The following is a 17,170-nucleotide window of genomic DNA, read 5'->3' on the forward strand; positions in this document are numbered from 1 at the left end:
TTTTATATTCGGTGTAAATCTACTTATTATGTTTAACTCTCTGAAGTTGCCAGGCTGTCAGTGGAAAACAAATTTAGGAGTTTTTTACTATCAGGACATATAAAACGTAAAAGTACGAGCCCAACCTTTTAATTTTACACCGCATCCTGCACTCTGGGCTACCTACGGCCTACCTTAGGGGTGAGTTATATGTAAAAAAACAGAAAGTCTTGGCAAGGGCATTTTCTTTCTAAGTCGACATAGCAGTTTAAAACTGCATTCAGACTTCAGTGGCAGGCCTGTGACATATTTTAAGGTGCAACTTAAGAGAGTGGCACAATAAGTGCTGCAGGCCCACTAGTAGCATTCAATTTACAGGCCCTGGGCATAAGGTATACAACTCTACAAGAGACTTAAAATTAAATCAAATATGCCAATTGGGTATAATCAATTTAGCCATATTTTAGGGGAGTGAGCACTAGCACTTTAGCACAATGGTAAAGTGCACTGAGTCCTAAGGTCAACAAAAATAATTTCACCATAATGGAGGAAGAGAGGCAAATGGTTTGGGGGAAGTGCACCCTAAGACTGACAGGCCTAACAAAGTGCAATGATATTCTTTCCCCAAGTGTCCAAAACTTCCACTCTATACATTCTTGGACAGGTTTCTTAATTTGCTTTCGTGCAAACCAGCATTGCGCAAGGGAAAATCACTGATCAGAGTGGGAACATTTATTAAGATTCAGAAAAGTAATGCCTTTGGATCACCATGTTTTTCAGGGTTTCTGACTTTTAGGTAATATTAGAAGGGTGCTTGATTAATTGAGCTACTTTTCTAAGACTACACATTTTATGTTCGAAGATCCGGTTTCTAATGACCTCATTATATATTTTAAGGACATAATATGTCATTGGCGTCTTTAAATATACGCTATTCTTCATATCATAACACACATGTTTTTAACATAAACGGTCATGGAAAAACAGTCAGTTGCAGATAAGATGTGTGATGAACATCAGGAGTGTTCTTGAACATAATTAATACCTGTGTGCTAAGTAACGTGAAACAACTTGGATAAATGTTTTTAGCACCCATTCTGCACATATTAACACAACCACACAGTTTTGCATGGGTAAAAAATAGTGATAAGTGCTCATGCGAATGCAGGAGTGCATGCTAATTGCTTTCCTCTCTTAATGGATTCAAGTGCTAACAAGCATTGTCAAAGCTAATAGGTCTCGCCTATGAGATCTTCTGGCTTTGGCAATTTTTTTAGCCATGCTGTACAGCAGCATGGATGCTTTGCAGTGTGGCTAAAACAAATTTAAAAAGCACTATCACACTGCCAGGGATAATGCCTTTTTATTTTTCCCTTTGAGTTTTGTTCACAAATGCTTGCTTGTTTGTGGTTAACACTTTCTCTTTGTCCCTCCTTTTCGTGTTTGGTTTTTCTACCACAGAGCACCTCCCAGTTACTGTTAACATTACGCTTCTGCAATTACATGGTCATATGGGGACTATATTTTTCTGTGATTCATGCTGCTTGCCCATTTTTGGTGGGTCCGCTTCCGCACCTGTCACTTAATCTCCCCGTCTCATTCAAATACCGAGATCAAATGTCAGACACTGTTTCCAAAATTGCCTCTTTAATTTTCTCTGACTTCAAAGCGTGAAGATTTCCCCCAAACCCTTCCTGCTTTGTTGCTTGTTGCTTTAGTGAGTCTCGGTCACCGTAGCTTCAGCGGCCCAACCTTGTAGCACAGTTAATGGCAAGGCTTGGGCAACTCCCGTCACATTTTCTCTGATGTTTGTTTATATATAATGTGAACTCGAGTGGCCCGAAGGTGTTGTAGTGCTTTCCATGAGTGACAGTTACATTACATGATGTCAGATTGATTTTTGGCTGCATTTTTATAGCGCGCAAACTCAACTGAACCAAAGGTGCTGAAGCGCTTTATAAAAGCACCAGTTACATTACACAAAGTCAGGTTAAATTCTTTTGTTTTAAGTGCGCGGAGATTAAGTGATGCCAACGGTCGCCCCTGTTTATTCATTATTTTCCCTCTAACTGATAAATGGGAGCATCATTCATCCCTCCCAGCTCCTCCCCTGCCGCTGCATGCCCGTCCCGCTGCCTCGTCCTGTCGTCCTCTTTCTCTCAGAGCTCTAATTTCAAAGCACATTCACAGTACCTCCCTATGGACTTTTTATTATATAATGTGAACTTGAGCGGCCCGAAGGTGTTGGAGCGCTTTACACAAGCTCTAGTTACATTACACAATGTCAGATTCATATTTGGGGGCATTTTTATAGAGCACGAACTCGACTGACCCAAAGGTATTAAAGCATTTTACAAAAGCGCCAGTTACATTACAAAGGGTCGGGTTAAATTTTTTGTTTTTAGGTGTGCGGAGATTAAGTGATGCAAATGCCACTCCTGTTTATTCATTAATTCCTCTCGACCTGACAAATGGGAGCAGCATTCATCCCTCCCACCTCCTACCATGTCACTGCATGCCCACCCCACTGCATCTTCCTGTCGTCATCCTCCTCGCAGACCTCTAACTTCAAAGCATGTTCATGGCAGCTCCCCAGGGACTGTGAGACATGTTTAATATAATGTGAACTTGAGCAACCTTAAGGTTTTGGAGTGCTTTACATGAGAGCTTGTTACATTACGCAAGGTCATATTAATTTGGGGGGCATCTTTATAGCGTGCAAACTTGACGGACCTGAAGGTATTGGAGTACTTTACAAAAGCGCCAGTTACATTATATCAAGTCGGTTAATTTTTTTGTTTTTAGGTGCGTGGAGATTGAGTGATACCAATGCCATCCCTGTTTATTCATTATTTACCCTCTACCTGAAATATGGGAGCATTTTGTTGTTGTTGGAATGTCCAGTGCTCCTATACCCCGGGGACTAGGACAGAGGGCGGGGCCAGGTGTTTGCTGGTAAATGCATGTTGCGAGCAGTATTTTGAATGGAAAACTCTGAAGAAGGGCACCTGGGGGAGGAGAGATGTGATATCGCCACCATTGGAATGTATTTCACTGCTTTGTTTCATATGCAGTTCAATTCTTTATTGATGCAGTCGCACACAGAATGGTATAGTGCTGTTGACATGCATTGAGGCACTTGTCTTTCTTTCTGTGCATTAAAAAGCCTTGGAATGTGTCGATAAATGTTTCCTGAGGCAAGCATGTATTCCTAAATCACGCTGCATGACACAGTGTGTAGTAATTATATAGCTTTTTAATCCATGGTGGCACAGCACCCAGGATAATGTGTTGCATGGTTAAGCACTTTTAAGATCCAAAAACTGAGACTTATTGGCTATGCAAATGCTTGTTTATATTATTATTTTTAACCATGCTGCACAGCAGCCACACTGCTATACAGCATAGCTACAAATTGTTATGAAAGTCTGCAATGCCCATGCTGTACAGCATGAACAAAAGGCAATCGTATGGCCAGGAGTCTCAAAGGCGAAACCTATTGGCTTTGCCAATGCTTGGCAAGTCTCTGCATAACACCCCAGTGATTCTGACTAAATCAGTTAATATCCCAATGCGTGAAAAGAAGAAAAATATGAAATTTGGCAAAAAATCCCATCACATAATCCTATCACATAAAGAAAGCAATGTCCATGTCTTAGTGAAAATACATTTGGAATGAGATAACATCTGTTATCACAATAACATCAGATACCAAGTTGTCACAATTAGCATCCATTTCAAAGGAGAAAAGGGCTTCTTTGAAGTGTGTGTGGCATATTAAAACATAGTTAAAAATGGCAAGAGGTTCAACAAGGATACATTGACAAAGAAAAAATAAAAGTAGTACCTCAATGACAGCTCAATCAGCGAAAGGACAGCAATCAAGCTCAAGCAATCAGTACTTGGTTCATGCTCCAGCCGAAAGAAAAAGAAGTGAAGTCAGCATACACTGGCCAACCAGAAGGCAGCAAGTAGGAGTGACAATGAAGCCAATGGATGTTAAGCAATGTGCGGGCTGCAAGCCTCTTTCTGTATACAATATCTCTCGATAGGAAGAGAGCAAGCAAAGCATGTGCTGTAACAGGGGAGGCCTAAAAATGGCTGCAAATAGTGACAGATTACATTTTTGTTAGCATTTGTAGGCCTCTTTTTAAGACTGTTGTCCCAATATTTTCTTTCACTGCAGACATATGTCAAATTAAATTTCTCACTTGTTTTTCCTTTTCTGTCTTGCATGCTATTGAATTTTAGTTCTCTTGCATTTTTATAGGGAGTGCATTTCCGTGTGAGATGATCAGATGGCGCTGTTATAAAGAGGTGGTTTAATAATAACAAGTAGTAACATACTTTTTCTGGAATGGGTATGTTTCACAGTGCAGAGGCCATTTTGAGCGCATTGACCGTAAGGAGTGCTAATGTTCATATTGGGGAGGAGACATGGATGAATGGCAAATTTCAAGTGCTGAAAGAAAGGTGCAAAAATTGCAAATAGAATCATCTGTTTTGAGGAAAAACATCAAATTATGAACAACAAATATGGAACAAAAAGCCAATTGCCTTGACTTAAAAGCAAGTTTGGTGCAAACCATATGAAAATATGGCTACTCATACTAAATACCGCCATGTCTGCATCCACTGAATTCACATACCTTAGCATGTGTGTGTGTATCGCAGCCGTGGAAGTGAGTGTTGTGAAGCCATCTGCACCATGCTTTATGTATCAGTGCTATTCATATTTGGAGTTATTGTCACTGTGTTTCGTGATTGATCAAACACTATTTGCCTTGATTGTGAAAGTGGTTCCAACTGCAGCACAAATGTAACCTTTCACATCTTTTGACATTCTCTTATCAGTGCAAAAAACATTTTTTGTATTCAGCACAACCGTTATTTTTGGGGCCTTTCTTTGATTTGGTCAGAAGGTTTTACACTTTTTGACCTCTCTATTAGGACTTTTCATGCTTTTTATGTCTGCCCTGCCCGTACAGCTGCCTTCAGAATCTCTTGCTGCAAATACCCTAAAATGTACATAGAGTGGGATTTGGCTAAACCCAGAGGAGATCATCTCTACATCACCAAATACCATTGGCTGTTTGCTGAATCATTCATCTCTTACAGAGTGCTTGCATTTTAATACCTGAGCTGCTGAGCGACTATTTTACATCTCAAAACCGCCCCAAATCATTACGCATTAAATTCTATATCTCAGAAGTGAATTGCGCCCAGAAAGTAATCATTTTTAGGTCTCAGGTTCCAGGCAGCTTTCAGGTTATTTATTTATTTATTTATTTATGCGTTTTTATATAGCGCGGACTTTACCCGAAGGTGTCAGAGCGCTTCACAATAGGAACAGTAACGTTACTTGAGGAGAAAATTACAAGTGTGCATAGTACAAGAGCAAAGGTTACGTTACATGAGGAAAAAGTGACAATTGTGCAAGTAACAACAGTAAACAAGATACAAGATGAGGTAGCAAACGATACGTTACAAGAGGAAAGAGTGACAAGTGTGCATGTTACATAAGCATACTGGATACAAATAGAGGTATAATACTGCAATAAGTGGCTGTCACTCCAAACACAAGAGCACACTGGGAAGGCACTTCTATAGGCATGGAGTACAGAATTTCCTATAGTGAAAGAGCTTCCTTGAGGGAATAGATATGGCGTGAATTAGGTTTGGAAGTGTATTTGAAGGAGGAGAAGTTTGAGGTCAGTTTTGAAGGACCGGGGGGAGGTGGTGGTCCGGAGCTGAGGCGGAAGTGAGTTCCAGATTCTCACTGCATTGCCTGAAAAGGATTGGGCCATCGATCTTTCCCTTTTGAAAGTGGGAGGTTCAAGCAATACATTTTCCGCATTACGTGATGGTCTAGAGCCTCCAGAGAGTTTCAGTTTATTCGCCAGGTAGCGAGGAGAAGAGGAGTGCAAGGCTTTGTAGGTGATACAGGCAGTCTTGTAGATAGATCTTGTCTCGATGGGTAGACAACGACGGGAAGATAAAATGATTGTGATGCGGTCACTTCTTTTGGCCCCATATATGAAACGAGCTGCAGAATGGAGAACAGATTTAAGGGGGGACAAGTGAGATTTGGGGAGGCCAGTAAGAAGAGAATTGCAGTAGTCCAATCTAGAGACAACCAGCGATTGGACCAGGGTTTTTAGATCTTGTTCCAGGAAGAAGCGTCGGATCCCCCAAGGAAGGCGCAGTTGGTATCGAGCAGACTTTGCAATGGAATTGATGTGGGAGAGTAGATTGAGTATTTTGTCAAGTATGACACCAAGGGATTTTGCGCTGTCGACAATGATGGGTTTATTGTTAAGTAGATTCATCTGATCCATTCATGATGGAACCGGAGGAGGAGAGAGTGAGGAGGAGAGGAGAAGGAATTCAGGTTTGGAGGGATTCAGAATGAGTTGATGAGTTGACATCCAGTTTTGAATGGAGTTGACAGTAGAGTTTAGGATGGAGAGATCGTGTGTGGAGGACACCTTAAGGTAGATTTGGGTATCGTCCGCATGAAGACGATAGAGGATTCCAGATTTACTTAGGAGATTTCCCAATGGTTCCAAGAAGAGGTTGAAAAAAGTGGATGCAAGTATAGAGCCTTGAGGGACACCTTGACCTACCGCCACAGCTGTAGACAAAATCCTTTTGTGAACTGTACCCAAAACCATGCAGTGGCCTTCAAGCATGTCCTCGGCTTACCATTGGCTGTCATTATTGTCACGCTCATTTGCATGCTTCATATTCATTGGCTTGCTTTCCACTTGTTTTTTTCTCTGCCCAGCAGCATAGCCTCTTTACCTTTCTTTTAACTGGCTGACTTGTGTCCTTCCACTGCTCATATTTAGGTAACTACTTTTTTTCTTTCTTTTTTGTTAAGCTATGGATGAGAGTGCACGCTTTCTTACTCTGTTTCATGTGACCCCGCTTTAAATATCTGCCACTGGCCTGATCCTGGCATCTCCTATTTGATGTTTTTGTTCATTTCTGTTGCTCCCTCATCCACAACCATCCCACTTTGCCTCCCCCCTCCCCACCCACCTAATTCCCATTCACTCCTCACTGTTTTTTTTAACGCACCTCCACCCCTTGGGTGATTAACCTTTTTTATACTTTAATTTTTCAGAGGGCGCGGCAGCTGTCATTTGAAGCTTTTTCACACCCATAACATTTCAATGTTACTTCACCCATCAAAGTGGCATCAGCCAGATGTTCTTTGAAGTGGTTGTTGTATGCATGTCACAGTGTTATGTGGGTCATGGGTCACAAACCTAATGCCTGGCCCCTTGCTGGTGTTCTGTCTGCATGAGTAGCTAATTCAAAATACAAGTAATGACTGGTGGAAACCTTTATAGGTGGCTCCAGCAAATGGCGCCACATAGCGGCAGCTGTGGTTACCTACTTCATTGGGAATACATCACAGAATCGGCAAGGCCAGCTTTCATAATATATCACTACGGTGGATAGTGCCTTATAAATGTAATTGCTCATTAACTCATTCATTTATGAATACATCCATTCACTGAATCATCTTGTTGTGGCAGCATGTGACTCTGAAAAGTGTGAGGTCTGGGGCAGGTTGGCCCAAACTTTGTTAGTATCCTGGGCTGCAGGACAATCGCTCTCCTCGTTTTTTTGTACGACCTTCTCTGGAGCCAAAATAGCCAAAAGGACATTTACAACAGCAACACCTGGTGAAAACAAGTGTTAGTAGGACGTTTACATTTTTTTCTTGGTTGTAAACGAAAATTACTTCTTTTATGCTTCTTTATGTCACAGAGATTTGTCTAGTGTTGTATTGCCATTAATATGATTTTGTGGCTCTGTCTGAGTTCGAGTTGCTTCACACCTTGGTCTTTCAGGGTTGTGTCTCATCAGAAGTGACTTGCTTTCCATGTATATGGCTTGGTTGTTTGTGTGTTTGAATGGTCAGTGTTGTCACTTGTGCTGAGCGTTTCACCACTGAATGTCTTCAGGCAGCGAGTCTCAAATAAAATGGGGTCACTTTTCCTTCAGTCTCCACTTGCATTCGTGTTGGGGGTCAATGACAGCACCGATGACGCATGGTCTAATTAAGCGGCAAGTCATCCCTGGCCCACAGAGCTGGGAATCCCCTTGTAAATGAACCCCTCGCACAAGCTGGAAGCGGTCTTATCCAGTTGGAGACTTTGAAACCATATCAGAATATTCTTGGCAATAAAATATAGAATTTGCCCTGTGAGGTGTCCCCGCTACATTTTTACTTCACTACACAGCCAACCTCAAAATGTTTTTTTATTTTTTTTATTTTGGCACTGGGTTGTAATTTGATGCCTGACTTTGCCGGCCATCACCTTTAAATAATTTGTCGAGGCTTACAAGCATGCAGGACTTGCTCCCACCCCTCTCTCCCCGTACCAGGATCAGCGCGCCCTGAAACACACTTGGCACTCGTTCGGCGCTCAATATTAATCGGCCGTCCCTCTAATCAAAAACACACGAGTTTACTCTGCTGGTGAAGTAATGATGCCAAATGAGACCTTGTAAATATTTTTTTTTGCAGATGTCATCCCGCCCATCTATTACAGTCCTTACTTCAGGATCGTTAAATTTGACGTCTCTGCGATGGAGAAAAATGTTTCCAACCTGGTGAAGGCGGAGTTTAGAGTGTTTCGTTTACAGAACCCAAAGGCCAAAGTGTCAGAACAACGAATAGAGCTCTACCAGGTAAGACAGAAGCGTCCTTATTACTGCACTTGTTGTACGCATGGCCTCTACACATGCCAATCACTTACTAAACATTGTGAAGTTATCAAGGGGCAAAGCATGTATTATCTCAATCATTCAACCTAAATGTATTAATGTGTAATTAAATATACATTTCAAAAGTTGGAAAGATAAACCCACTAACTGCACCATTCTTACATTTTTTAAAGAAACTCACAGCATAAAACCAGTGCTTAATTTGTAAAATAATGAGTGACAGGGCCCAGGCCAGGAGGCCTCTGCAACTTGCACCACCCATTGCCCATGTCATCACTGCCCATGACGGTACCAAAACAACCCTCTCGCCTGCAAGTGCAACAGTTCACATTATTCGAGGTCCTCATAACTAAACGAATGGCTGGGATGGAAGGTATTAGTAATTTTTAACATACATTGTGTTAATAAACAACCGCTGTTCTGTTCATCTCTAAATTAGATGAGGCAGCGCCACCATGTGGCAGACTGTCATAGGTCTGCTGATGACAATTAAGTGGAGGTGCAGACCACCGGCTCAAATTAAGCACTGCATAAAACTCTACAGAAAAACTTAAAAAAATATAAAACACATAGAATCAAACTCTGATTTGACCTAATGGGCTGCTTCTGAACCTTTCATATAAAATGCTCCACAGCGCAGCACTCTAGCGTTGTTGGTTTCACTCAACACCCTCATTGCTTTTCTCCAACACGACTCCCCAGATCAGGAAAAAGTCAGGCCTTCTGCAACTTTTCATACTTGTGCCAAAATAAGACAAAATGAGTCACTGTTTCCCGGATGGTCCTATCACAACAGCTCTTGTGGGATTCAGTTTCTGGACCATTTTCAACCCTTGCGCCTACCAGTGACCTCACAGAAAGCGCCATTTGAAATCTTGAGTATAGACTTCTCAATAATGGTTTAAAATGTGAGCTAGATAATACTTAAACCCCACCCTATCTAAACTCATTAATTCTAAATTTGAACCCATTTTGACCCCTTCAACAACTCACAATTTGCGATAACGCTCTGGTACGTTTCATAGTTCAGCCAAGATGTGTAATTCATTACTGCCCAGTGTTCTGGTAGTGTGTGTGCTTCCAGTGCCACATTTAATGCAAGCACGTGCCTTGTTATCAACGCTTTTGAAACACTTCAACCTTTTACACATATATTTTTATATGGAGAAATAATAATGTTGTATCTCTTGTTCTTTATGCTCCAACAATGTTCTAGCTGCTGTGCAAGGTAGAGAGCACATGTCTTTGAGTATTCTATGGTGAATGTCTACCTTACCTCAGCTGGCTTCTCTTCCAGGCCTTCCCTGGCTACAGCTCCCTGTAGTTTGACTGAGGCCCTCAAAGACTGATGTTTGACGCCACTGATCTAAGGCGTTCAAGCTGTCGGCTATGGGATTATTTCCTGGCATGGTGGAGAAACATTTCGATGTTTCAGCAACCCATTAAAGAAGAGCTTTAGAGCACTGACACTTCTTTTAAAACTTCAGATCTCTCTGGGGTCAGATGGACTTCCAATCTGTTAAAGTGGGACTGTAAGTCTAAACTTACATTTGTAACTTCTATATTATAATACATAGGAGCCTTGGATGCCTGGATAAAAGCCTGTCTCTAATTTCCTTATTACAGAAGAGAAGTGATATGCCTAGCCACATGTAACAATGAATTGGTGGAGCTGCTCAAATGTAATGAGGTATTACATTTGAGTAGTGAGATAATGATGCTTCCTGACAAAACCAGCGGCCAGGTGAAAGGCAGGCCATGGAGAATGATTGCAGATGCAGTTTATACAATGAAAACAAAAAACAAGAACTGGCTTTTCCTTATGCTCATACTTTATAAAATAAACAGCGACCAGCAGAAAAGAGATATTTATGACAAAGTTTCAATACTTTGGACCACTGCAGGAAAGGTAGAATCTCTGCATGTATCTTCACACTCTAAGCCACAGCATTTTCTTCACTAATTATAATCATTCTAATATTTTTGCAACACATTTCTAACTGCTTTTTGGTGTGTTTAATTTCACACTACAGATTCTAGTTTTATTCCTCATGTCTGCAAACACACTATGAGCCTGATTACGACTTTGGCACTGTGACGCCGGGTCCGCCCCACTGCGGCACTGCCAAAGATGTGGCCAGGCTGCCCGCCAGATTAGGAGTTTCCTCCTGCTTGGCAGGCTTTTTTTGACAATCACACTGTTGTGCCCTGAAAACGGGCACCACAATGGGAATGCCAAAAACAGTTCCTGCACGGCATGGACTGTAAAGTCCATGCTGTGCAGGAACTGATGTGCATGCATAGAGGGGGGCGCATTTTGTGGCCCTCTGTGTGCATCCACAGGGTGTGAGGCACCAGGGGGCCATGTAGGGCCCCATTTGTTTCTTCTCTGCCACAGTTCCACCACCATGAAAACCATGGCAGAGAGGAAACTTGTAATATGCTTGGCGGACCGTGGCTGTCCCACCAAGCCAATAACTGCCTCCTGACTCTGCAACATTGCCAGGGAAAAGCAGTTCCCTGGCGGCTGCGGTGGGGCAATGGTGGTCCAACCCCCCCGTATTGTAATAGGGCAGTCGGGAGACCGCCACTGTCGCACCCCCACGAGTCTGGTGGTCCGTGGACCACCAGAATTGTAATTAGCCCCAGTGTCTTTCATTTGAAAGAACGTGGCACCAACGATTTAATTAGTCTGTGGTGATGATGTGATCAAACAGTATAAGGAATGAAATATTCTCTGCTGTATATTAAAAGGATATTGAAAGTCACCTCAGAGTTCCATGGCAGTATAAAGGAACTCAGCCTCATTGTTCTATATGGTCACAGAACTTCTCTGTGACTTACAATATCCTTATGCTGAGTGGCAGAGGGTATTTTAGCCCATATATTATAAAGTTGTTTGTAATTAATCAACAACTGTCATCTTTTTGGATGTACGGCCTTCACTTTTCTATTGTAAATACATTCTCAAAAGTTTATTCTTGCGTACTGTGAAACATGAAGAGCAAGGAAACTTGGATTCATATTTGGTTCAAACATTATTTCACTCCAACAAAATCGTCAGAGCACCAGCCAATTTAGACCCAGACTGTAGCATCATTTTGTCCAAGGGCCCTCGAAAGAAAAAGATTATAAAAATGCTTAGGAGAGAGAGCCAGGCTTTTAGGATTGGTGCTTGAGGAAACAATCCGTGTCGCACCAGATATGGAATCACTGTACTGACTTACGGTAGAATAAAATAAGAATTTGTCGTTGTATACACCATCCAAGTAGCATTTTGAGATATTTTTATTGGTGGTAATCTGACCTACAGCCAACTAGGCCTCAACAGAACCCTCAGATCCAGCAGCAGCTTCTAAATTATGTGGTAGTGAGTCCATCAGAACACATGGTCCTTAAATCAGGAATGCACTTGACCCACCGCTGAGGGCCCAGCACAACCATCTAACCTTCTAAGTGGTTTTGGAGAGCAGAAAGCTCCAGCTAACCAATCCAAATCATACACAGAATTATGTCCAACCTCCCCCTTCAACTGTCCAACCGAGGGGACTCCTTATAAAGAGTCCACATTGGCGACTTCCACCAATGAGTTTGCCGCTGGCAACTGTATGTCAGTTTCAGTCATATTTATCAACAATATCCCATGAGCCCAGTATTAAAACCACCCATCAAAGACTGGAACAGTCCTCTGAAAAGGCCATAGGTGAAGTATCCGGTCTTCATTTGCATCCATTCACAGGGAGACGCAAAAGGACTCCTGCGGCATACTTATTAATTAGAGAGCAGTTTTTGAAGCTGCCTGAAAATTGAGGTTTTGCTCAGTGACTAATTAGTGCATCAGTTGCAACACAAATCTCGGTTTGAGCTGTTTTCAAGGGCCGGTTTTGGTTGATTTTGTTACGGGGGGCAATATTGCTGGCCCCTGGTAACAAAATCGGTCCCCCAGGGGCCCAAAACCAGCCCCCACCATGGCGGCCCACCGGGGAAACGCCCGTTGCCCGCTACGCCCAGGTCAGCCCTGATCAAACAACTGTTTTGCCACCCTACCTACATCGAAGCTCATTCATTTTATTGTGTTAAACAGCATAGAGTATTTATGTTTTCTATATCTCTGTCCACTTGAACATTTTTAACAGAACACCTATACTGAGGGGTTCAGGAACATGGTTCTGAATGTCTGGTGTGTGTGTGTGTGTGAGGCTAGTAATACATTAGAAAAGAAAGGGGGCTGCTGTGAAAAAACACTATGCAAGCCACATGCTGACCCCTACACATTTTATAAAGATACTTGTTTTCATACATTTCTGTGCACACTACCATCAGTAAAATGCTAAATTGCTGTCAGTGAAAAATGTACTGACTATGGTAAAGTTTAGGGGGATATTTCACTTTGTTATTTATTCTCCGTCAGTGATATATTTTAAAATGTGAGAAATGCTTTCCCCTGCACCCTGTTAAGCTATGAATTAATTCAAGTGTTTTCCTCCTTAATTTGCAAACCTACTACAAACGTTGTGCTACTCAGTATGAGTGGGAGTTTCATAAATTGCCCTAAAGTTACAACTTTCTTTATTTTCACCACACTCCCAGTGTCCCCTTGCATCTCTTGGGAGCACCCAAGTTTCCGGATCCAATACTGATCACTGCACACATTTCCTCTGAATAGTGCCTATTTCCCAGGCATTAGTAAAGAATTGTGCTTGGAAAAATCAACACATCCTAATTCTGAGATTTCGACTTTGTGAATAGCAACCACAAACTCAGGGGCATACTTATGAGTGGGTTGCATCCACTTTGCATAGCTCTGAGTGGCTTCATAAATCTGGAGTAGTGCAATGCAGCACAAAACACCAAGTTGCGTTACTTTTCCCTGGGTAAGCGTTCCATGGGCATTGTGGGGGGTGTTCCCAAACAACTCCCATGGATTTTGATGCCTTCCCAGATTTACAAGAACTTGTAACCCCGGGAATGCGCCAAAATCATATGCCATCCCAGGGAAGGCATAAGGAGGAGAAATTCCTTTATTTATTTATTCCTCCTCGTTACTTCGTCTTTGTATGTGTGCTACATTCTGCAGCACAGATAGATAGAGGAATATGCCTCCTAGGATTGTCTTTGTGCAGGAAGGAGGCCCTTCCTGCAAAAAAAGCCTGTGTTGGCACTAGGCTGCCAAAAGGGTGCCAGCGCAAGGGGAAGGACTGGAATGTGCCGTATTCCATTAAATACAGTGCATTCATGCCCTTTCCCTACGGTGCAGCGCTGCAAGATGGCTTGAGGCGCTATTGTTTCATAAATATGCCCCTCAATTTTATTGTAAATGTAAGTAATGTTTAGATGCTCAAAAAGCTTGTGATTTAGCCCCCAAAAAGTCCATAACTTATCTGATCACCAATTTCCACCAAGATCAGGCTGCCTCCAGTCTATACACCTACACGCTATGTAAGTGAATTAGTGCATTGTCTGCAGACAACACAGCTGGCAATCACAGAGCGGTGGTAGTCATTCCATTGTTATGAGCTGTGCTGTGTACAGCCATGCACCTACCCATTTACTGCGTCAGTGCATGTAGACACCACCTTAATGTGCAGACAGATGCCTCGACTGCTCCCCGCGCCTGAGCAGAGAACCAGGAGATCCCAACACTCAGAATGAGCAATGCGGCTCCTATTCAATGCCAAAAATGTGCATGCAAAACCCTGTCCATTTAACGAGATATGTGTCTGATTCCCACCATTGAAGCTAAGGGTGTGTGAAATTCGTGCAACTTTTTGTATAATTATCAAAGTATTAGAAAAATCACCAGAAATGATGCGAAATGCAAATCTGGCATTCAGCCTCTATTTTCCTGTGAAGTGCATGGATGCAAGGCTGCATTTCGCGCCAGAAAAATAGTGCAAAAACACAAGTACCACGAACAACAGTAGGTCGCGTTCTGTTCGTTCGTATTGTTCCTGAGATAGGATTTTTACCCAGCTTGAAACATTATATGATAATAAGGTGACCATAGGGCTCTACCCCCATAGCCTGTTCTGTGCAGCTGAAATAACATTCCACACATGAATCTTAACTTGTTATCAATTCTATAAAGCTACCATTGCTGCTGAACAGGCCAGTTCATGAAATTCCATGTTACTTGGATCTTCTATCCTCAAGGTACATAGTTGGACGAGATGGGCGCCACCGTCCTTATCTCCAGTTGCATTCTGCAGAGAACAGCTCTTTTTTCCACAGTTTACCTCATTACTTTTACTTGAGAGTTATATTACCTTTCATTGACAGTCTGACGTGTGGCACGATGCCAGAAAGATTTGCTCTTGGAAAAAGCAACTGCCCTGTTGTAGACTTATCTATTTCTTACCCATTTTGGAGTAATTTTCCAGGAATTTGGAATAAGACTGCTTTAAACGCAGCTTCTCTGATATCAGTTCTAAGCAAAAACTACATATTTTTCTCAGAAGTACATTGATTGGTCTCTATTATCCCACTGTTGTGGTATTCACTACTTATTGCATATGGAGAGCAAAATAATTTGGCAAGCAGCCATATTTATAGACTGAATTCCATAAATGACAGAGTTAGTCGGAATCAAGGTGGTATTTATCGAACCTCACAAATAATATTAAGACAGGGTTTGTTATTTATTGGAAGGGATAAATAACACCTGTCACAAGTTTTTGGGGAATTAAATGCATTTTATTTTGGTTTACAGCACCAAAATCTGTATGGTACAGTAGATACTGTATACTTTCCTTTGAAAAAAGAACTATATTGATCACACTTATGAATATTGAGTCGTTTCACTCATCTGTTTGAGGATTAACCAGCTAACATTTTTCTGTATGACAGATATAATTTACTACAGATAAATCCTGAAAATTGTTCTCATACCTGAATTCAATTAAATTTAGCAGGCTGTTTAAACTTTGGGATGGATTCCCAGTTGGCCGCCATTCAGAGTGCTAAAAACATACCTGGTAAATAACGTTACCACTGGCGATGTTATTTTTTGGGTGTGTGTTAGAAATGGGGGTCTCTAGTTGGCAATGGTTTGCACCTTTGTCCAATTAGGGAGCCTTCTTCCTAGTCAGGGTAAGGAGGACACACTCCTAAAATAACCCCTGCTCACCCCCTTGGTAGCTTGGCACGAGCAGTGGCCCTTATCTCAGAGGCACTGTGTAAGCATTTTTGCATGCATACAGCAATATAGTGAAGACACTACAAATGGACATCACACCAGTTTAGAAAAATAAGCAAAATTTTATCTAAACCAACAAGATCAAATACGCCAAAAAAATCAACATACAATACTGTAAAAATAGTTACTTTGCAAGATAACTTTAGATTTGCAAGCATTGCTGAAAAACACAGTTCTTCTGAGTTGGTAGCTCCATCTGGGGCTACCGTGATGCTGAAAATGACAGAGTCTAACAGTTCCAACTGACCGCGTCGGTACAGGCTAGCTAAAGCGTCGTCAGACTCGTAGACAATACCTTTCTCATTGTGGGCGATCCCGTTGGTACGACTCGGTCAGGTAACCACTTGAAGTGGAAACGATGCAGCGTGCTGTGCCCTCACGGTGCGGGGCAGGCAGCGGCTTGGTGACGGTCATCCATTGGCGTTGGTGAGACCAAGGCCTACGATGCGGAGTGAGGTGCTGCTCGATGTGGTGCTGGCAGGTCACGACGCAGGCGACGGAGCCGATCGATGTTTGGGTCGGGCAGCGACGGTGTGGGTGACGTCCGGGCAGAGTGAAGCGAGGCGTTGTGGAGTGCTGTGCCCACAGGACGCGGTGCAAGCAACAGCTCGGTGACGATCGCCCAGCGGCATGGTGAGACTACGGATGCTGTGCAAAGTGTGGCAGTGCCTTCTGCGGTGCCTTCAGGACACGGAACCAGCGACGGACTCAATGACAGAGTCGGCTGCTCTTCTCTTCTGCGGCGACTAAAACCAGCAGTTCCAGAGATGGTGCTCAGAAGGATGGTGAGATCTTTGCTGTTCCTGAGACTTCTTGAACAGGGGGCAATCTCTACCTCAAGCCCTTGGAGATACTTGGTCAAGCAGGATACAGTCTATTCAGCCCAGCCCTGATTCACCCTGGAGAGGCAGGACACATCCCCAGCCCCTGTCACTTCAAAGCCAGACAGTCAATACACAAACCTAGCAGACGCACACAGGATGGATTAGCACTAAAATACCTCCTTACTAAAAGTGGTATTTTCAAAGACAGAATGTAAAAATCATTCTTTCTAAAAGATGCATCTTTATTTTCTGAGGTAAGGCATACTAAACTTCACCTTCCCATCTTGTCCCAATGGTAAGTTATATTTATAAGATGTTATAAATAAACTCCCATTCTATCCTATGAGACAGATAGCCTTTCAATAGTGAAAAACGAAATTGGCAGTATTTCACTATCAGGACATGTCACACACATTAGGGCATGTCC

At 42.4% G+C, this 17,170-nt stretch overlaps 1 protein-coding gene across 1 annotated transcript in view; it reads left to right on the forward strand.

The window, feature by feature from the left end:
* Nucleotides 1–17,170, forward strand: part of TGFB2 (transforming growth factor beta 2) — a 363,618-nt gene that overhangs the window by 243,461 nt on the left and 102,987 nt on the right. The window contains exon 2 of the mRNA XM_085612937.1: nt 8,525–8,688. Within this exon, the coding sequence (XP_085469063.1) occupies nt 8,525–8,688 (164 nt within the window). The remainder of the gene's footprint in view (nt 1–8,524; nt 8,689–17,170) is intronic.

Source organism: Triturus cristatus, chromosome 6 (assembly GCF_964204655.1).
Source record: "Triturus cristatus chromosome 6, aTriCri1.1, whole genome shotgun sequence".
Classification (NCBI taxonomy): domain Eukaryota; kingdom Metazoa; phylum Chordata; class Amphibia; order Caudata; family Salamandridae; genus Triturus; species Triturus cristatus.